Below are 23,062 nucleotides of genomic sequence, written 5' to 3' on the forward strand. Positions count from 1 at the left end.
TTGTTATAACCTTATAGTCAGGTGCAGTCGCCATGGTAACCACAAAGCAAATATCTATAGAATACACACAAAAGGAAATGAGAATCAAATATGTCACTATAAAAAGTCAAATAAACATAAAAGAAGGGATAGAGGAAATGAGGGGTAAAAAGCTATAAGGCATATGGAAAATGAATAATAAAATGGAAGAAACAAGTCCCTCCTTATAAGTAACTATTTTAAATGTAAATATATTAAACTCTTTAATCAAAAGACAGAAATTGGGGGCCAGCCCCATGGTGCAGTGGTTAAGATTGCACGTTCCACTTTGGCAGCCCAGGGTTTGCCAGTTTGGATCCCAGGTGTGGACATGGCACTGCTTGGCAAGCCATGCTGTGGCAGGTGTCCCACGTATAAAGTAGAGGGAGATGGGCACAGATGTTAGCTCAGGGCCAGTCTTCCTAGCAAAAAAGAGGAGGATTGGCAGCAGATGTTAGCTCAGGGCTAATCTTCCTCAAGTGAAAAAAAAAAAAAGAGACAGAGATTGAAGATGGCAGGCTAAGAAGCTCCTTATTACCCCTGTGAAAACATTTAAAAAATAAAAACAACAGCTAGAGACTGACTAAAATAACTCTACAGGACCTCTGGAAACCAGTCAAAGATGTACAGCAACCAGGTAAGTGCCTAGTCAAAAAAAGCAACATTCAAAATGGTAGGAAATTTTGTGGCATTTTAACTTCCCTTTGTCCCAACCCTTCCTGGCACAACTCTGGTTGGAAGGAAGCAGCCCACTTCCTGGTTTCCTCCCTTGGCCAGAGAGCTCATTGGCAATGTTCTGACCTGTCTGTGGATTGCCTAAGGGGCTAGTTTCTTTCTCGCCTGACGTGGAGCTCAGACAGGGAAAGACAGCGCAGTTCAGATCTCGGGCTGGCAAAAGCCATGGAAGGCAGCGGCAGGCACCACGTGTAACAGCTGCAGGTGGAATGCAGACCTGTGGATGCCTGGGACAAGACAGTATGGGCAGAAGAATACAATAGAACATCTAAGGCCCCAAGAAGAAGCTGGGGCGAGACTCTTTGGGAAATTAAGACTTTTTAAATCAGTCATGTATATGGGGAAAAGCAAAAGTACATAAATAGGCCCAGGCAGGACACATGCCCAGAAAGGACTTGAGTCCTAAGCCATCACCCTGGGTCAATCACAAGTCTTAGAATGTGTTCTAATTAGTGGTCTTCCTGCCACTCTGCAAAGACTGGAAAGACACAGCTGTTTTTTCAAAGGAGTAATTTTCAACAAGGGATTTCACGGCATACAAAGAAAAAGAAAACATGGGCCATTCAAAGGAACCAAATATATCTTCAGACACCATCCCTGAAGAAATATAGGCAGCAGACTTATTAGAAAAGACTTTAAAGTGACTGTCTTCAATATGCTCAAAGAGCTAAAGGAAAACGTGAACAGAGAACTAAAGGAAATCCAGAAAATGATCTATGAACAAAAGAATATCAAAAAGAGTGAGATATATATTCATTATATTCATATATATATTCATTATATAATATAAGAACCAAATAGAAATTCTGGAGCTGAAAAATACAGTAACTGAATTGAAAAACTCAATAAAGGGGCTCAGCAGCATACCCAAACAGGCAAAAGAAGCCGTAAACATGAAGACAGGTCACTTGAAATCATCGAATCAGGGAAACAAAAAGAAAAAAAATGAAGAAAAGTGAAGAGGGCCTGAGGGACTTGTAGGACACCAGTAAGAAGACAATATATGCATTATTGGAGTCCCAGGAGGAGAGAGAGAGAGAAAGGGGAGAGAAAGGACAAGAATTTCCCAAATTTGAGGAAAGAAATGGACATAGAAATTTAAAAAACTCAATGAACTTCAACAAAGATAAATCTAAAGAAACTGCAGCAAACACTGAAACACTGAAGGGCAAAACAGACAGCTCTGTAATAACAGTAGGAGACGTCAATACCTGCCTCTCCATAGGTTAGAACAACCAGCCAGAAGATCAGTAAGGAAACAGGACTTGAGCAAACACTACAGACCAACTGGACCTAACAGAATATACAGAACCTGCCTGCCAACAACAGCAGAACATTCTCCTCAAGTGCACGTGGAACATTCTCCATAATAGACCATATGTGAGGCCATAAAACAAGTCTCAAAAAATTTAAAAAGACTGAAACCATACAAAGTATTTGCTCTTGCCAGCATGGTATGCAGCTAGAAATCAATAACAGAAGGGAAATTCATAACTATGTGGAAATTAAGCAACATACCACAAGGGAAATCAGAAAATATCTAGAGACAAATGACAGTGAAAATACAGCACACCAAAACTGTGAAAGCAGTGCTAAGAAGGAAGTTTATAGCTGTAAATGCTTACATCAGAAAAGAAAATGGGGCCGGCTCCGTGGCCGCGTGGTTAAAGTTCTGCGTGCTCTGCTTCAGCGGCCCGGGTTCATGGGTTCAGATCCCAGGAGCAGACCTACTCCACTTGTCAGCCATGCTGTGGCAGGAACCCACATACAAAATAGAGGATCATTGGCATAGATGTTAGCTCAGAGCAAATCTTCCTCACAAAAAAAATTAAGAAAAAGAGGAAAGGTCTCTAATTAACAATGTACTTTACACCTTAAGGAACTAGGGGAAAAACAGAAAAAACTAAACTCAAAGCTAGCAGTAGGAAGAAAAGAATAAATATTATAGCAGATAAAAAAAAAAAAGATAGAGAATAGAAAAAAAATCAATGAAGCCACGAGTTGGTTCTTCAAAAAAATCAACATGGTGACAAACCTTCAGCTAGGTGACTAAGGAAAAAACAAAAAAGACAATGACAATGACAACTAAAATTAGAAAAGAAAGGGGACATTTCAGCAAATTTTACAGAAATAAAAAGGATTATAAGAGAGTTCTATGAATAACCGAATGCCAACAAGATGGATAACCTAGATGAAATGGACAAATTTCTAGAAAGACATGACCCAGCAAGACTGACTCATGAAGAAATAGAAAATCTGTATAAACCTACGACTAGTATGGAGAGTGAATCAGGACTCAAAAACCTCCCAGCAAACACAAGCCCAGGATCCGATGGCTTCACTAGTGAATTCTACCAAATATTTAAAGAATTAACAGCAATCCTTCTCAAACTCTTCCACAATCTTGAAGAGGAGGGAACGCTTCCTCACTCAGTCTGTGAGGCCAGCGTCACCCTGATACCAAAGTCAGACAAAGACATTACAGAAAACGGTAGGTCAATATCCCTCACGAATATTGATGCAAAAATCTCCAACAAAAATATCAGCACACTGAATCCAATAGCATAATAAAAGGATTACACATCATGACAAAGTAGGATTTATTCCTGGAATGCAAGGATCACCCAACATACAAAAATCAATCAAGGTAATATACCACATTAACAAAGGAAAAAAAATCAAATGATTATCTTAATTGATGTAGCAAAATCATTTGACAAAATTCAACACCTGATTTTCCTGATAAAAAACACTCAATAAAGGGGCTGGCCCTGTGGCCGAGTGGTTAAGTTCGCGCGCTCCGCTGCAGGCGGCCCAGTGTTTCGTTGGTTCGAATCCTGGGCGCGGACATGGCACTGCTCGTCAGACCATGCTGAGGCAGCGTCCCACATACCACAACTAGAAGAACCCACAACGAAGAATATACAACTATGTACTGGGGGGCTTTGGGGAGAAAAAGGAAATAATAAAATCTTTAACAAAAAAAAAAAAAAAACACTCAATAAACTAAGAATAGAAGGAATATACCTCAACATAATAGAAGCCGTATATAGGTCCCACATCTACGTATATGACAAGCCACCATCATACTCAATGGTGAAGGATGGAGAGCTTTTCCTGTAAGATCAGGAACAAGACAAAGGTGCCCACTCTCACCACTTAAATTCAACATAGTCCTAGAAGTCCTGGCCAGAGCAATTAGGCAAGAAAAAGAAAGAAAAGGCATCAGAATTGGAAAGGAAGAAATAAAATTATGTTTGCAGATAACATGGCCTTATATGTAAAAACCCCAAAGATTACACACACACTATTAGAATAAATGAAATCAGCAAAGTTGGAGGATACAAAACCAACACACCAAAATCAGTTGTGTTTCTATACACTAACAATGAACGATCCGAAAAGAAAACTAAGAAAACAATTCATTTAAAATAGCATTAAAAAGAATATAATACTCAGGAATAATCTCAAACAAGGAGGCAAAAGACTTACACAGTGAAAACTACAGAACACTACCCAAAGAAATGAAAGACGACGCGGATACTGGTCCTTGATGTCTTTTCTGGGTACTATGGCCTAGTTGACACACAAAGTTAACTGTCACATCAAGTGTCCATCAAATGAATGGGAAAACAAAATATAGTGTGTTCCTACAATGGAGTACTATACAGTCATGTAAAGGAATGAAATGTGATATACGCTCCAGCATGGATGGCCCTTGAAAATGTTACGCTAATTGAAATAAGTCAGACACAGACGGCCAAATGTTTTGTGATCCCTCTTCGGTGAAGCACCTGGAGTGGACAAATTCATAGAGACAGAAAGTGGAACAGAGGTGACCGGGGTGGGAGGGAAGGAGCTATGGGGATTATTGGTGACTAGGCGGGACTTGAGTTTGGGAAGATGAAAAGGGCTGCGTACATATAGTGGTGATGGTAGCACAACAGTGTGAGTGTCTTCAGTGCCACTGAACTGTACACTTACCAACCGTTAAACTGATTAATATGTGTATTTTACCATGATAAAATATATAAAAAAGAAAAATAAAGACCCAAACCAACAAATTTGACGAATGTGTGAAGAAGTCAGCAGACTCGAAACTTTCTCGATCCCCCAGTTTTTGCTGGCTAGGGCACTTCAGACTGACGACCATGTTTCCACTCGCTCCTTCCGCAAATCTATTCTTAAGTTTGTCTGTTTCCCTCGGAAGGCCCTTGCCAGCACTTCTGACCACTGACTTCCTTTCTAGTGGGGCTGTAAAAAAAACTGCAATCTCATTTCCACACCAAAATCACAGATACCAAAAATGTAAAGTCGTGAGTTTATTGCATATGTAACAAAATGAACCTGACCTCCCGGGTCCAGCCTGCTGTGCAATCACTGTTTGTTTTGTGTTTCCAGCTGGTTCCATAACCACATTAAATAGAACTAGTATTTCTTTAAATACTTTTGATTTTGACAAAACAGAACATTAGTGTACAACTTTCACAAAATAAATCAGCAATAAAAACAGTGGGAAGGCTAACAGGGATAGCAGCAATACTTGAAAACAAGACATTACAAAATAAATTAAAAAATACATTATAAAGTGGTTGAGAAACAAAAATAAACAAATTTTAAAAATTCATACTGCGTTTCGGGAAGGCTGCCGTGCGGCACCCACCTGGCTGCGGGGAGCGGGGCGGGGCATTTCCTCCGCAGAAGGCCACTCCTGCCAGCTCAGACGGGAGGACCACCTACCCTGAACTTGGGACCCTCCGGCTGCGCCAGCCAAGGGGCCACAATCCCAGCGGGCGGGCAGATTCCCCCTTCATTAGTCAAGGGAGCTGCACTTGCTGTCACCAGGCAGCCCCTCTGTCCCCCGACCTGAAGCCCTGGCAGAGCGGTGATTCGCTACGTCCCTGAGGGTCGGCCGATGACCGCTGGGGAGGGCAAGCCTGACATCGGGCCCCTGAAGCGTCTGGGCGGAGAGGCAAGGGGGACCGTGGGTGGTCTGGGACTACCAAGAAGGGTGACAACTGAGAGCACGCGTGGACGGGTCTCGCAGACCCAAGAAGAATCATCGGGAGCCTCCACCGACTGCTTGCCATCCTGTTCTTTGGGGTGGTTCCAAGGCCCCGTCCACTGTCCCTATTTAAGGTTCTAGAAGCGCAGTGCCACTGATAGGCCTGTTGGCAAGAGTAAACCGGGGCTCTGGAAAGTTCTGCCCTTCCAGGCTTTGATACACTCACACAGCTGAGGCGCGTGCAAGTGTAAGTGGAGACGCAGGGCCCCGGGCCTCAGGGACGGGTGACTCATGTCCTGAGCACGCAAGGAGCAGCCAGGACACGACCCTCTGGATCTTGCTGAGGGGACACCTGACCCGAGAGCAGCATGGGGCTGGCAGGGGCAGTCTAGGGCTCGCTCCCTCCTCCTCAGTGCAGGAAGGCGGCTTTAGAGGAGTCAAGTGCAACGTTCCTGCTAGACCATCGCCTCCTTCCGAACTACTGCAGATTTTGGCCAACACCACAGGAAAATCGGGTGGGTCTTCCTACTTCGAGCGTGAGGTCCCCTGAATTCTCTGATGGGTGTCGTCTCCTCCTCCCACGGTTTACGTCCATGGTAGGAAGCAGAGCTCTCTAGGGGGTGTCTTTCATTTTTTGTTTCCTCACTCTTCCAGAGGAAGATTATGAGGGAGGCCCGGATGGAGTCACCGGGGAGCCAGCTTCTAGAACGCCCTCAGAAGGTATCATGGTAAACGAGACACAGGAGAAGCCCAACCGGGGCAAGGCAGAACTTTTGAAAGACTAAGCCCACAGTTTGGCCTGGACTTTTTGAATGGACTCAATTTTCCTCTGCAGCCAATTGCACTTGACGTCCTTCCATCCTGGAACCTCAGTGAGTGCCCAGAAGCGTGGCTCTCTCACAGCCCTGAGAGCCCACAGCCGGCAGTCCTCGGCCACCAAACCGGGCAAAGCTCTCGTTCATGGGGAGTACACATGTCCTAGGAGGTCCGAGCTGCTCCCCATGCCAAACCGCAGACTACTTCCGGGCCAAGCCAAAGAACCCCAGCAAGATGCACAAGGGGAAGGATGCCTCCGACCCCCCCAGTCTGGAGGTACTGGTGACAAAAAGAACAGGTCAAACGGTCGGCCGAAAGCTCCACCCGGACCCACCTCAGACCCACAGCTGGATCCCAACGCTGAACGCGGAAACTTCCACAACGAAATTTCAACAGGGAAATGTCATGTTAAGGAATTGCCCTGCGTTGCCCCCGAAACAAAAACAACAACTAAAAACCAGACGGGAAAAGTTGCTTCTGCTGCCATTTTTCACTGAAGCTTAGCTACCCGAAATCAAGCCACTTGGTTGAAATACTGTTTGAACTTCTGTGCAAATTGGAAAATGGTGGTAGAAACTCAGGGTGGAGGCTCGCTTTGGCCTTGCTCGTCATCTGAAGACACCTGGGCAAGTGCACTATGGAGCGACTGTTAGTGTCGCCATCTGACGGGGGGAAATGGGCCGAATGGGTCAGGGTGGAACCGCCCTGCTGTCAGGTTGACACCCACGTGCTACTGCGTGTCAAGCAACCACCTGTGGTAGATTCAGGTCATCGAGGTGACCCGTCCCCCTCTCCCTTTGAACCTAGTTTGCACAAAGCCAGCAGCTGCAATAAGAGAATTTTGTCTTGTTAGTCAGCTCTTAGCAATTTCCGCATCATCGCTGTTAGTGACCAAGGGACCCAGGTGACGCTCTTCTACGCACACGTGGAGCCACCGCCTGCGACTGGCCGCGCGAATCTGCGGCTGGTTTTCGTCTGTTCTTCTATCAGTTCCGATATGTGGTGTTGTCACTGAAAAAAATATTTTGAACTGGACAGATAATGTGGCAAAAGGGACTCTTAAAAGGAAAAATCATTTTTCTCTATGCAAAATGAACTTTTCAGCCAGGATGCCCTGAAAAGAAAGACCCCGGGCCTCCAGCACCAGCTGCCCCATTCCTTTACCTCTCCAAAAGGGAAGTACGTTTGTGACTCGAGCTTCCTGCCGTGGCAGAACTCTAATAAGCATGTATCATACAGTTATTTTTCCCTTAGAAATTAATCTGCTCCCCAGAGCAGGCTGCGAGGAGGTGCGATTTGGAATTTGAGCCACTGGACTTGAAGGGGGCCTCAGGACGGCTTTGAGACAGAATAGCTGGCATCGCTACCTGTACGAACCCTCAGTCAGCCAGGCCCAGGTCCACGACTGCGGCTTGAGGCTCCTAGGAAGACACAGGGCAGAGCCACCGCCCTGTGTTACAACCGCAGCGGAATATCCTGTGTGACCGAAGCCAGTGCTAGACCTGGCTGCATTTTATTGGATGGGTGATGGAAGGGGGCGGGAGTACTGTCGTGAAGGAGGAAAATGTGGGTGGGAGCCACCGACCAAAGTCCCCCCGCCCCCCTCGCTCCCCCAATGAAAAGGAAGGGAGACAACCCTTCCCTCAGGTCATCTAGAACTCGGCGCCTCAGCCAGCTCGCGGGAGGCGCACAGAAAGCTCTGTGCTTTGGGTCTGGTGTCGTGAGCTAGAATCCGTGGCCTCTGGTTGCCGCTCACTCCACGGCAAAGCCACAGGTCTCCTCCACCGCCGTCAGCAGCTTCTCATAGAGCTTCTCATACGACTCATAAGGCGGAATGTCGATCCGGTTAAAGCTGGAGCAGGACAAGAGAGCGACAGTCACTGCTGGGGCCGCCTGGCCCTAGGACAGGCTTCGAGGAAGGGACAGGCAGGAGCAGCAACAGGCCAGTGTGTGTGTGCATGTGCGTGTAGGGGGGATGGGGCCAAGAGAGGGGGAAGCGCCTCGTCGCCTCATTCTGGGGGGCAAAGGAAGATGGAGGGGCGTTTTCCTCGTCCCCCTGGGGCTTTGCTGCTTCTAATGCAAAGATTTTTCAGTCAACACACAACAAAATAAATCTTAAGATCTTTAAAACCAAAATAAAACCAAATTACCATTTACTGGTTATATTAGGACAAACCTCTCAACTTGTGTTTTTTGTCTTTGGGAGAAATTATTTCTCTGTACCAGGAACGCCCTCTTTGCAGACCACCATAATCCAGCCTGGCCGGCAGTCAAATCACCACTCACAATTTACGGCATGCTATCTCAGCCTCTGTGACCGGATCTGAGACCAAAATGGGGCAGTCTGGAAAATTCCATTTCAAAACTAATAAAATGTCAAACCCCTGATAGATGAAATAAATATTAAATTTCTGACTCAATATTTCCATGGGGAAATTCATTTCCAACGTTTGCACAAAGAAAAAGAAAACTTTTAAGAAGCTATTCTCTCAAAAATAAAAATAACAAAACTGTGACCCAGAGTGACCTGTTGAATTATAGGGGGCAAGCAATTAAGGATGGTTTTTGCCAAGAAAGAGTTGAAGTAAATGGCACGCTGTCTTTTTGGGGGAGCTTTGGCCTCAGAGGATATTTCTCATCTCCGTTTCACTCCAAGCACTGAACTATGAAAAGACGCAGCCTCAGGAGGACAGAGCCGCCAAGCGTCAACACGGTGCTGTTCCCATAGCGGCCATGCTGGGGGCGGGGCTCGGCCCCCTGGCCACAGTCTCAGCAACAGCTTTAGTAGCTGACTTCACAGGTGTGGAAAACCTAGTTAGCATATCAAGTAAGTTGCCCAAGGTCACAGAGGAGAAGGTGTCACAGCCCACGTTTGAACCCACATCCTCGGGTTCCACTCGGGAACCTTCCATTACATCACGATGCATCTCGACATTGGGAACTGGGTCTCCTGGACTAGACGTGGCTGTTCCTTTCAATAAGTGGCGCCGAGACAAAGGGTATGTAAGTGATTTGACTTTTAAACCACAAAGGAAGTAGTCCACTACAGCTAATATCAAGTTAAAATTTAGGGAGGAAACATTTTTCAATACACAAGGTACGTCTGTCACAAGCAAAGTTTCCAGAAGGAAAATGGGGCCCCAGGAAGACTAATAACCCTAAGTTAAAAACTACGATTTTCCCTACTGTCGTACACACACGCACACACACACACACAAACACACGTGGCAAGACCCAGTGAAGTGAACACTGGAGCCCACTGGAGTAGGAGCCAACATGAACGACAAAAGGACAAAACTGGTTTCACCAGCGGGCCTTCTGACAACCCTCATGTGTGACACACTCCCAGCACTTGTCCCCTTGACACTGCTGCCACTGTGGGTCTACCCGTGACTCTGCATAAATGAAAGGCAGAGGGCGCCAGATGGGAAAGGAGCTCAGGAAGTCCCGTGCTGACCGCGCACGGGGACAGGCCCGGAGCCGGCGTCCTTACCAGGTGTGGGCCTTCGGGAGGTTGTCGGTGTTGGCGTCGATGAGGTGGATGGTGAAGAGCCGGGGCCCTGCCGCGCCTGTAGAACCTTACAGGACAACATTCTAGTTAATGCACTTCAGACGCAGAGGCCGGGCCCACTGACCGCCACCCCCTTGGCCCCGAGGCCTCAGGCCATCCTGCCAGAGGGTCGCGAGTTCCTGGGGCAGCATGAGCCCTGCCCAGCTCAGGACAGGCCTACGGCGGCCACCAAGTGACTGAGGCCAGACAGTGCCGAACATCACAAGGGCGGAGCAAAGGGCGGGGAACTTGCCTGCCGCCCTGACCGTGAGCCCACTCAGCCCTGGGGGGGGGGGGGGGGGGGGGGGGGGAGGGGGCTGTGAGGGGCCAATCCTGACATCACCAGGGATGGTTTTTTGAGCAGAAATGTTTAGCAAGCGGGCCCACCGTTGGCAGAGGCCAGCAGTGTTATGAGAAAAGGCGGGACAGAGGCATGATGGGAAAGATGACCGCCTAGGACCAGAGCCCAAGGGAACGGAAGTCACTTCTCTCACTGAAAGAGGCCCTCAAAATGAGGAAAAGTCTACAGGGAACTTTCTAGACATGAAATACATCTGCTATCACCATTGATATGCAAAGTTCAATTTACTAAATTTTAACATATTAATATTCTTTACCTTCCTCCTTCCAGTTCTCAGGGTGATCAAGAGACACAAATCTGCAATTTTACAAATCACAGGGCCAGGGGGAAGCCGGCGAGGACCTCCCTAATTGGCCATGGCTGACCAGGAGCCCCTCCGATCCCCTCATGAGGTACAGAAACTTCGGCGTCTACAGATTTCTACCTCCCCCTCTCCACCCCCCAGCTCCAGACTTGAGTGAGCCAGGGACCAGTCAGGGCTGGAAGGGATGAGAGAAAGGATGGGTACCTAACTGGACCATGGAGCAGTTATCAGGCAGTCCACTTGTATAGATGAGGAGACTGAGGGCCAGAGAAGACCCCTGGAGCTAATGACCCACATGGTAGCGGCAGACTCAGTCTCCTGATACTTAGGCCAGGCCCCTCTCTCCCGGGTCCCAGGTCTGCAGTTAAAGAGCTGCTATCAGAAGATTCAGAAGTGAATCCATGGGACACTTTAAAAACTCTGGTTTTTGTTCCCAAAGCCTTGTTGCTGTTTCTCCCCTCCCTGTCAACCAACTCTGTAGGGGAGGCGGAGGCATCGGGCTCAGTGGGCCCTTCCTGGCTCAAGTCTTTCCAAACTCAGCCCCGACTGGCCACCAGGCCAGCCAGCAGCCGCCACTGCTGCTGCAAGGACTTGGGCCGACCCGAGGACGTCCCACCGGTGGATGCCCGTGGCCCGCGGAGTCCCTGGGAAAGGTGGGGCGGAGGGGAAGTTGGCTTTGGCTGATATTCTCGCCCACGTATTTAGAGAGATTTTCTTTTAACTTGGGTAAAGGACAGCAGAGCCTTGAGCACCGGGAGCCGGCAGAGAGGGCAGCATCATCTTTCATGGAGGGAAGAGGGTCCCCATGGCCACCAGGAGTGAGCGCAGCCCGTCCGCCAGGGGGCGCCTCCGCAGGGCTCAGCAATTGTTAGGACAGCACATCCCCCACATCGTTTTCTAGCCGACGTCTCAGAAGAACCCCCCAGCACATTCCAGCTCTTCCAGCCCCGGCATGGTAGAGACCAGGCCCCCTGCGGCGTGCAGTGCCACCAGCCCCGCCTCCACGTCAGTCACCTTGCAAAGCCTTGAAGCCTTGGAGAGGGACTCGAGTGGACCCGGTGACGAACTGCAGGAGCCGGGCCCTCCTCTCCTCATCGAAGGTCTCCACCGCCTGCCAGAACCAGCGCACGATGTTGCTGTCGGCCACACAGTGCTTGAGCCGAGTGTTGGACTTCCAGTCGTTCAAATCGATTTTATCCAGGCCGCCGATGATCAGCTGGGGAGGTGGTGCAAGGCATGTTATTTCTACCGGTGTCTACACCAATGTCACGACAAGCCTCCCAGGTTCCCAGTGTGTGAAGGGAGTTAACTCAGTTCCCAAAGCAAAGCCGCAGCTCTGTCTGAATAAACTAGACACGTATTTAGACGAGAAGAGGAGGACACAGGACTCCTGAGACACACGCTCTGTCTGTCTGCCCCTCGGGCTGGTCCCACCCCTGGGCCCACGGTGCACAGCGATGTGACACCCAAGTCTGACACCCAAGTGTGGGTCTGTGTGTTCGCACTGCACTGGGGAGGAAAGAACCAACATTCAGTGCTCGGAGCTGACTGGAAAATGGGGCCGCAGCCCCGTGATCTCTTGGGGACAAAGACACGTGCGGTTTAAAGTCTGACGAGAAGGGAATGCAGCAAGAGTCACGTACGTGTCTCTGCAGCTTGCTTACAAAGTTCCCTCCGGAGCCTCTGCTCCAAGAGGGACGCTCTGCTCGGCTCACAAGCTCTTGGCGGCTCACTGGTGGCAGAGGCTGGGAACAGTTTTAATGGCCTGAGCTATTTGGCACCAAATAGAGACGGATAAGAGATGAATGAATCACTGTGTTCAAGTACATGAAGTCTGATTAGAGAAGACAGTGACACTTTGTTCTGAGCCTAATATTAGCCAGAATGAAAACAAAAAGCTGACACTGTGGGAAAATCTGGTCATAAATGAGAGAATTTCCTTGATCTGAGGTGAAGACACAGGAGGGGCTAGAACTCTCCACTGCTGGAGATCCTGGAAAACAGGGTAAGCCACAAACACCTTGAACAATGTCTTGAGAACAATCCACATTCGCTGCTGCCAAGTGGACACCCGGCATCAGGCTCAAACATCCTCACTGCCTTCTCCCTCTAGCCCGGACTCTGCTCCTCGAGGGGCCCAACAAACTCCTAGGCTCGCCTCACTCTGCAGCCGGGTTGTGAATCGAGAAAACACCCATCACATTGGAGCCCGTGGATGCTGACGTGGCTTGGCCTGGGGGGCACGTACCTCCAGTTCCTTCTGGTCAAAAGGCTTCAGTAAGTGTTGGGGAATGAGCTCATTAAACCCTTTCTGAAGAGCTAAGAACTGGGCTTCAATTCCTCTCATAAACCTCCAGTTTACATACAACCTGAAAGACAAATTCACAAGTTGGAAGCGACACCAAAAGGCGCGTGAAACAAAGCTTTGCTCCATCAGTAGCTTCTGGCATCTGCTGAGCCTAGCACCCTCCCCGCCTGGCCTCCCTGGAGGAAAACCCCACCAGTTGGTAGCACGTAGCCTAAGTAGCAAGTCAAAAATAAACCAGCACATCCCCTTAGACATGATTCTTTGCTAAAATTAGCCGTAGGATTTAACCTGACCTGTCCCAACAACCGACACAATTTAAAAGTATATTTGAGGGGCCAGTCTGTGGCCGAGTGGTTAAGTTCGCGCGCTCCGCTTCAGCGGCCCAGGGTTTCGCAGGTTTAGATCTTGAGCGTGGACCTAGCTCCGCTCATCAGGCCACGCTGAGGCGGCGTCCCACACAGCACAGCCAGAAGGACCCACAACTAGAATATACAACTATGTGCTGGGGGGCTTTGGGGAGGAGAAGAAGAAGAAAAAGGTATATTTGAAAATAAAATGCAGGACAATGTGAGAACTACACAGCAGTGTGACAGCCTAAGCGCAGGCATGCCCACGTGTTTCTAAATTTCCAATGTTAAGTGACTAGTCATTTGTTGCCCTAATGAGGTGGAAAAACAGATTATACTGGAATAGACTTCCTTGAGACTGATCTCAAGGAAGGTTCCAGGCCTCCTCCTCTCTCCTGTGCTTGCCACCTTCACAGCCAGACGTGGGCAGTCACTTAAAGTCCTTTCCCACCCCCCTCAACAGGTCAGCCCCTGTCATATCAGGGTCCTCCACGCAGAGCTCCCACCGTTGAGCCCGATGGTTTCTGGGGGTCTCTTCCGTTGATGTGATTGTGTCACAGTGCTGGCAGGGACAGGCAAGCCTCTCACAGCAGAGGAGCCTCCGCAATCTAAACAGGGACCTCGCCTTGCCCAGGACGGGGCCAAGCACCTCGTGTCCCCACTGGCGACCAGCAAGTCTCCCGGAACCTTACCGTACATATTCCTTCTTGTTCTCCTCTGTGACGGGAACATTTCTGCCGTTGGGTTTCAGTTCATGCTGAAGAATCCTCCCGAAAGCATTGTGTTCCACACAGAAAGTGTGGTCCAGCACAGGGGTGATGTCGTTCTCTCTGCGGAAGTCAGGACAGAAGACAGATGGATGTCAGACCTTTCCCACCACGAGGGCAGTGAACGAAACATTAAATGGAACAATCCAGTAGAGACAGAGACAGGATTCAGTGACTGCCAGACCCAGGGCTGCAAGAGGAGGACCCAGAGCTCATGTGGGGGCTGGAGGGGGCTGGTTCTGGAAAGAGCTGGGAGAGCACAGCTCCAGATGTGTCCTCGACTCTCGGCTTTCTCACTCACAGAAGGAGGGTGACGGTAGCTGCACCATTCTGTGATTTGATGAGACACAGCAACGTGATTGCTTGGTAAACCGAGTCTCGGAGCAGAAAGGGGGGAACCATCGAGAGGAAGTGAGTCTAAGGGAATCGGCGTGCAGACAGCCGCACGATGGAAATATTGTTCCCCCTTTACGGCAGCCCTTCAAAGTGTATCCATTCAAACAGAGCAGCACTTGAAAGTTACGACTGGCTCCTTAATCGGCCACATTTCTTGAAACACAGATGGAATGGAAGATTGTCTACAGGTTGAAGGCCCTAAGCCCCACCGACCACCATTTCAAGTTGGGACGTGGGCTATGAGGCCGACCAGACATGGCATACAATCGGAGGCCTGGCTCGTGTTCAGTTCATCAGCTTGTCCTCCCTCCACCAGCTCCTGGATCTGCCTGTCGCTCCCATGGAATCGGCTCATTCCCAAGGACCCGTGACACCTGCGGTTGCCATGTTACTGTGCCTGTTGCTTTTAAGAGAGTTTTAGGATAATCCTAAAACAAAGGTGACTGGATACTAACTTTGTTTTGGTACTTTCTGGGCCCCTCTAGAGACTGGCTGGAGACACCCTCGAGTGTCAGAAACCAACCACCCACCGCCAGGCCTGGGGATTAACATCCACCATCACCCCGTAATAATTTAGGGAAGGAGCAAAACGACTAGTCCATGAAGAGAAAGCGGCCGAACACGATGAGGAAAACAAGCCAATTAAGTATTTTTGTGAAATCTACTTCTATGTTTCTGGTTGTAAAACAATAGTTTATTTCTCTTCCCTAATTTCACACCCATCCCCTAAATATACACGTGTGTGCACACACACAAAACAAATGCATCCGGCGTACACTAAGACGAGTGACAATGCATGAATTTCCAATGAACTGAGGTGAGTCAATACTTACAGAATCCACACTAAGCTCTTATGGAGCTCTGGGTCCACCGATTCCAAGTCGGAGAGCTGGATGGGCTTCCCTAGGAGCTGCTTATAGAAGGGGACGGTGAAGCCCCCGTTTATGTAGTGTCCGTGGAACACAGCGAGACCCATGATCCGACCCACAAAATGGAAATAAGACAAGTGGTCCTGTAGGGGGCACCAGAGAACAGGAATTCATTAGAAACATGACCAGCCAAGACGGCTATCCTGTGCTTTCTCCAAGCTTCTTGGGGAACAGTCTGATGGGCAACCAAACCCTGAATCAGTCACTCACAGGGTGTGCTCATGACCCAGCAAGAGAAGGCTGCTAGGGTGGTCGAAGCTGAGAGCACGTCTTTGGGACAGATCATCTGAACGACACTTTACATGCTCTCAGTCCGAACACTTCTCAGAACTGCTAGATAATTTGCGGGACCCAGCGCAACATGAAAACGCAGCGCCCCTTATTCAAAAGTTAATTTTCTCATGGTGACAGCAGAGAAGGTAAGCAAGCGTGGGCCCTTCTGAGCGCAGGGCTTCAGGCTCCACTCAGGTAGACGGGCCAGGGAGCCACCCGCTCCGCCTTCGCAGCGCACTACACACAAAGGGCAAGCGCCCCTGCTCCTCTCCAACCAGCCCTCACTCCAAGAAAGAAGAGAAGAAATCCAAAGAAGGAGAGAAAAAGAACACAGAGGAAAATAAGTATGAACAACCTGAGTAAAAGAACCACTCTAAACCCAGAGCTGCTGTGGTTTGTAACCAGGGAGCCCACACTTCTACTGGCAGGTTGCAATTCTATCAGAGAATGAGTCAGAGCTTTGTTTCCAGGTTGGAAAAAGGTTCTGTCCCATTTGAATGCTTGCAGAGTCCAGCTCCTCCCGACTCCGCCTCAGGGACCAGGTGCACGGCTGGCCTACGACACAGCCCCATGGGGAGACTCCTCCACTCGTCCGCTACCTGTCGCTCAAACACTCTGCTTACGTCCTCATCTAACGAGCAGCTAAGAGTGTCAGCACTGGTGGCCAAGAAGGCCAGTTACAGAAATATTTCAGTTGGAAGGAGGATGGACTTTGTAACCCACTTCTCAGAATGACAGTCAACAAATACGGTCGTCACACCAGAGTGTCCCCAAAGGGGAGTAAAGTGCTTTGAGTCTATGAGCAGCTCAATTTCACTCTTGTTCTCCTTGAAAACAACATACCCCATCACTAAAAGTACAGAATTGAAATCATCCATGTTAATCCAGTTCTTACTCTACCTTTCAAAGTTTTACCATCGTCTTTGAGTAAGTCTATAATGAATAGACCACGAAGTGAGACTGAAGCTGAAAATCCGTTTAAAAAAGTCTCCAACTGAATTCCCTACCTCTTTATGCATCAATACTTACAGGGTTGATTGAAGAATCTGGGTTGATTTGCAACATGTAAATATTGTCCGTAGAATATTGGAAGAGTCCATAATACGGATTCAACATTTCATGGCACAATAAATAAAGCCACTCCCTAGGGCCAAGAACAACAAAAAAGCATTTATATGGGCTAAAACTTCTAGTTTTAGATCTTAACAAAAGGATTGATTCATCATACCCTCGGAGGCCAAAACAATACAGAGTGAAGCGAGCAACTGTGAGGATTCCTGGCTCTGAGAGAACGTGACTTGTACAAAGGGGGCAAATAATCTAACGAAGTAAAAGCTTGCTTCTGGGAGTATCAGAAATGGCTTTTCCGGCCCAAACGCCAATAGCTCTGAAGCTGAGAAAGAACTGGGGCTGACCAGAATTAGCGTCATCTTAGAAGTACAGTATTCTTGGCAGGTTACTCGTCGGTTTACGCGCACCCCAGCTAAGGTTTTCTTGGCTACTTCGCAAAGATCAAAATCTCAGGTGATGATGTTTATGATGTAGTAACTGACAAAAGTGCGATCAAAAGCAGTGTGACCCTACTTTTATTCAGAAAGTGTGTGTGTACATACACACATACACAAAACAGAAAAAATATATACGTGTAGCACAGAAAAAGATGGGGAGGAGGTACACCAACATGTTGACAGCAGTGAATGAGAATTAGCATTCTGGGGCATTTTCATTTTTTCTTTTGCTTCTTTCTAGTTTTAAAATTTCCAACCATAACATGTACTATGTTGTAAATAAGGAGAAACCATTTCAGAGTCCAGGGAGGGCAGGGCTTGATCAACAACAACTTCTGCCCTTCATCATTTCTGTCCTGTTGAATTCTTATTTTTTTACCGTAAACATTTATCACGTTTATAATATAAAAAACTTGTTTAAAACTTAAAAATATTAACTGTAAGAGTTTTAAAATCTGGGTGAGGTGCATAATGATGAATATGTTTGAATCATTTCATTTAAAAAAGCCCCAAATCAAAAACAGCATTCTAAATAGAGTCTGTATGATTCAAATGCCACAGTCAGTTGTAAGCCCAGGTATGGGGGACCCTATGCAAATACCTGTGACAGTTATATAAATAGCCTTTTATTTTTTCTACTCAAAATTCCTTTGAAGTGAATAAAGCTCATTAATATAGCACCCCCAAATTTTATTCTGGAATTTCTTACTCTTTCAAGTAGAAAAGACAGAGAATTGAGAAAGAATACAAAAAGATAAGCACAAACGCAAATAATTTATCCCCCAAAATTGTGAGAACACACAAACAATGATTAGGCCCAAACACAGTTACGTATCGAACTCAAAAGAGAACAGAAAGGAACCGCCAGAGAGATGAGACCCCGGATCTTATCAAGTCTCTTTACTCGAAAAGCAAAATTACCCGACTCCAATATAGTACCTTGATTCATCCCCAAGTTTTGGAGTTTGGATTTGAGAAGAATCATTTTCGCAAAAGCCACAGACCTGCAACTGTCTAGATGGGAAGTGACTGAAATAGAAGCGAGCACTGTGACCGAGCATGGACAGGGCAAAGGGGCACCTCAGCACGGCCCGGAAGTGAGAAGGGAAGAGAGAACTAACTACACACAGAGAGAGCGGAAATGGTTCAGGGCCAAACACTGGGAAAGAGAAGGCAGACTGACTCTCATTGACCAGATAACAACACACTCATATACACGTGCGTAACTAAAATCTCTCCCCAGCTCTCCGAGATAAGTGTGATCCCGTTTACACAGGAGGAATAATCCAAGGGTGAAATAACAATGTGAGATTCAAACCTGAGGCAGCAAGACCAGGATTCCCAGCTCTTTCCACTCCAGCATCATGTCAATCAAGGGAGCTACACAGAGACTGTCTCCATGTGGAAGCCTTGATAACTTGGAAAATGCAGGAGGAACAGAACTCTTACCAAACCAAGCTATTCATCTGCATGCCTAGGATATATAATACCAGTTGTGCAAAGGAATAATGGTAAATTGAAACAGTTTGCGATACTGAGCTCTTGAGATATCTTGAGACTACAAAGGAAATAGCATAGAAGAGAAAACTGACGTCACTCGATTTGAATTGTTAGGTCAAATATGACTAAGTAGGAAGATTCTCACCTGAGAAGACGGACAGAAGCCTAAACCTCTGGCCAGGAAATGGAATTAGTGTCATCAAGGGCAAAGAGAAGTTACACTAGCCAAAAGAAAGAATTTCTAGAGGTTTCTAGAATCGAGATCGAGAAGATCCAGGAAGAAACTTGGGACAATCTTGAAAGGAAAACGATTTCCTGTGGAAAGGCAGTCCAACGTGAGCTCACTGAGGAAAATGCAGGCCTTTCCGCGGGCTTCATCCCAGAGAGGCTCAGGAGCAGCCGAGGGCCAGGAGGCGAGACAGAGGAGGAGAGAGTGATGGGGAGAAGTCAGAGGAAGGAGTCTCTTCTAGGGCCAAAGGGCACACTGTGACTTCTTTCTTTCTAATTCTTTTCTTTTGACTGCTGAAAAAAAATTCCAACTCTACCCGGAAAAGGAATGAGACCACATAAAGCTCATCGGAACAGAATTTTCCTTGGGATAGCCGCTGTAGGGCGGAGAATTTGCTTGTGTTTTCTAACTGTGAAGGTCTGAGGCCCCGAGACAGGGCCACTACGACACACGGGCTCTCCTCTGGAGCGCAACCCGAGCTGTGGCCTGACAGTCACTTGTGTAATTCTTTGATTAATGTCTGTTCCTCACCGGACTGAGAACTCCTTTGCGTGGGGAGTTTGCAGGGGTGAAGGTGGCAGAGAACAATTTACTTTGCTCATGACTGCATCCCCCGAACCTAGTAGATGGCAGAGTCTCAATATTTAATGGTTAATGAACGAACATAATTCTCACAAGGGCATACAAATTATAGGGGTGTTCCCCTTTAAGAAGATGCCGTGTGTGATAGATATATTATTTATTTTCATTCTTTCATTTTACATTTTATTATAATAGAATTCAATGAACGAGTATGTTATGGTGATTTAAGAGACAAGATACAAACTGTTGAAGCCTGGAAGACAAGCTGAGGAAATCCCCCAGAAGTAAAGGGAAAAAAAGCGAAGATGGGAAATAAAAGAGAAGAGATGAGAGACATAAGGATCAATCCAGGGAATCCAACATCCGAGTAACAGGCGTTTCAGAAAGACTAAAGAGAGGAAATTCCCAGAGGAAAATTCGCTCACTCAGCAGATATTTATCAAGATGAGCGCTCGCCATGCGTCAGGTACTCTAGGAACAAGGACTCAGCCGTGCACAAGACAGAGCTCCTGCCGGCCACAGTTCGTGTCCAGAGACGCAGACACGAGGGAGCAGCTCACACAGCCCAAGAGGCCAGCTGAGAAGGCTCCTTCAGAGCCGGCCAGGACAGGCGTCCTGGGGGCACCCATGAGTAGAGACCTGAGCGAACGGATGGAACAAGCTACATGAGGACCTTGGAAGGAGTTCTAGCAAAGGGAACATCCAAGGCGGCTGGCAAAGCAGCTGCGGGCTGGGCAGGGCTCGGGGTAGGAACCTGGAGGGGCCGCCAGGTGGATGGGGATGGGGGCTCAGGAACAGGGGGGCGACAGAGCTGAGTTTTCAGAGAGATCACAGGGGCTGCTGCTGGGAAACGGCGTGTCAGGAAAGTGAGAAAGCAGGAAGGGAAGTGAAGGGACTACTGCAGCAGCCAGGAGCGAGAGGGGAGGGGCTGGGGGCCTGAGCCGCTGGGGTCGGAGGGGATGGGAGGTGGAGGGGATGGGAGGTGGCTGGGGCGGGACTCTCTTCTGAACGTAGAGCTGTGAGGACCACGATGGACTGGCTCTGGGAGGTAAGGACCACTCCACAATCTGAGCCAGACAAGCTGAGTGGGCGATTTAGTGAGGTGGGAAAGGCTAGGGAGGAGCTGGTATGAGAGAGGAAGTCAGAAATTTTGGACTGTTACGTTTAAGAGGCTTTAGAAATATCCAAGGAGAGATGAGAGGCAGCTGGGTAGCAAGTGTGGAGTTGCGGGGAGCAAAGGGGCAGGAGGCACACATTCAGGAGTCGCCAGCATGCAGAGTCTTGACGGCCATGGGACTCGGAACCCATGCACCTAGGAGGCTCCAGGACCCAGCGTGGAGGCCCACCAATGTCCCAAGGTAAGGAGAGAGGGAAGCACCAGCAAAGGGGACCGTAGTGAGCTGGAAGGAAAATCAGGAGAGTGTAGTGTCCCAGAAACCAAGTGGACAGAGTGTTCGAGAAGCAGGGAGCGGCCAATTGCATCAAGTGCTGCTGACAGACCAGGTGAGAGAAAGACTGAGGCGGCATCACTGGGTCCAGGGAGACGCAGGTCATCAGAAACCTGGACACAAAGGGCTTCACAGGGCAGAAAGATCAGCTTGGTAGGGGTTCAAGAGAGAGCGAGGGATGTGGAAGCAGAACAGAGATGCACACCGCTCTTTTGGGGGGTTTTGCTATAGAGAGAACAAAGAAACAGAGCAACGCTGAGAGTTAAGCATTCTTGAACAAATTTTTGTTTTTCCTGGAATTTATAATTGTTTTTCTTTTTACTTTGCATTATTTGCCTTTCTTGCTTCCTTTTATCTTAGACAGGAAGAGGATATAGTGTCCAGGGCAGACTTAGGGGGGGCACGTTTGTTTCTTTAAGCGACTTGTAGCGCATTTGTACGCAGACAAGGTTGACCCAAGAGAAAGGGACATTTTACTGAAATGAGAGAGACGTGAAACAGCAGCAGAAGCAGCAGGGCCCAGGGTGCACTGTGCAATGGGGTGCTGCTCCTCCACGGGAGCACGTGTGGGCCATCCAGGACCCCGCAGGGAAGGTGGCATGTGGGTCCAGATACTGGCAGGTGGGATATTCGGTGGTGGCGAGAAAAGACTCTTCAGATTGTTTCTGTTTCCTCCGTTAGAGAGGAAGCAAAGCCAGCAGCTAAGAGTGAGGATGGGGGCAGTGAGGCCAGAGAGCCGAGAAGGAGGACAGGTGGGGTGACGAGAGAACCCAGGAGAACCACAGCAGGTGCCACAACCCCCCGCGGTTTGGGTTTGTGGCTGTTGACGCAGAGAAAGGCCAGCGGTGGGGAGGCGCGTTTTCTTCCAGCCACAGTCAGCTGCCCAGGTGAGGCCCGGAGCAGCCTGAGGACGGGACTCTTCAGGGCTGGGCTTCTGCTGGGCAAGGACAGCAAACGGAAAGAGGAGCAGGGAGTCCAGCGGAGGTGCAAGGGGACTGTGATGGCGGGTTACAGGTAAGGAGGAAGTGGGGATAGGATGGGGGTGAAAAACAAAATAGGTGGTGGAATCTATGGATGGGTGGTTGTGGATGGCGTCAAATAACTTCTGGCGAAGAAGTGACTAAAATCCGACTGTCATCGGACCACCGCTCAGTGGCACCGGGTGCTAGAAGACAGTACAGCAATGCCTTCAAAGTTCTGTCTGAATGAAAATTATTTTCTTCTTAGAGGTCTATAAAAAGCCAAACTATTAGTCAAAGTGAAAATTAAAAGATATTTTCACACAAAAGATCTTGGAAAATTCACCTCCCACACACCGTTTCTAAGAAAGCTACTTGAGGATATAGTCCAGGAACACAAGGGAGTAAGCCAAGAAAGAGGAAGCTATGGGATCCACAAGAAAATGGCTCTAACCCAGGAAAGCAGTGAAGTCCCATGATGACAACTGTCCAGAAACCTAGAGAATCATCAGTCAGATGGACAGAGTCGCCACAAGGGAGAACACGGAGGGAAAAGGGTGGGTGGGGGATGGCAAAAGATGAAGTCTGATTGCGTAATAAAGACAGAGTATGGCTTTAAAAAGAAAAAGAAGGAATTCCTGGAAAAATTAAAATTTTATCAAAAAGATAAAATAAATTACAGAATACCACTTAACCCCTCAGCGAACAATATTTACATTGTCATAATAATGTAAACAGTGTTGATTTTCAGCTCTTACAAATAATAAGAGACAAGCACAGGACACTCAATTTTGGTTACAGAACAGAATATAAATCTTAGTCTCGACAATACAAAAGTCATATCATAGATGACAGAAGGTAAGAGGCAGAAGGAATGCTGAAGGGAGAGTTAGGAGTGTTAATATTCTTTTCTTATGGAAAAAAGAGGTCAAGAGAGAATGTCGCTAGTTGACGAATCAAAAAATAATGGTAAAAACACATTATGTAGAGTTACAAAGACAATGATAAACGATCTAAAAATACTGAT

The 23,062-nt window shown here is 47.9% G+C and overlaps 1 protein-coding gene across 1 annotated transcript in view; it reads right to left on the minus strand.

Annotated features, from left to right (window-relative positions):
• Window positions 1-5,060: 5,060 nt before the first annotated feature.
• Window positions 5,061-23,062, minus strand: part of SMURF1 (SMAD specific E3 ubiquitin protein ligase 1) — a 112,456-nt gene continuing 94,454 nt past the window's right edge. Inside the window, exons 14-20 of the mRNA XM_044747758.2 lie at window positions 16,839-16,953; window positions 15,441-15,619; window positions 14,137-14,274; window positions 13,038-13,158; window positions 11,804-12,005; window positions 10,068-10,152; window positions 5,061-8,426 (exon numbers count right to left, since the gene is read on the minus strand). Of these exons, the coding sequence (XP_044603693.2) occupies window positions 8,327-8,426; window positions 10,068-10,152; window positions 11,804-12,005; window positions 13,038-13,158; window positions 14,137-14,274; window positions 15,441-15,619; window positions 16,839-16,953 (940 nt within the window). The 3' untranslated portion in view covers window positions 5,061-8,326. The remainder of the gene's footprint in view (window positions 8,427-10,067; window positions 10,153-11,803; window positions 12,006-13,037; window positions 13,159-14,136; window positions 14,275-15,440; window positions 15,620-16,838; window positions 16,954-23,062) is intronic.

Source organism: Equus asinus, chromosome 14, assembly GCF_041296235.1.
Source record: "Equus asinus isolate D_3611 breed Donkey chromosome 14, EquAss-T2T_v2, whole genome shotgun sequence".
Classification (NCBI taxonomy): Eukaryota; Metazoa; Chordata; class Mammalia; order Perissodactyla; family Equidae; genus Equus; species Equus asinus.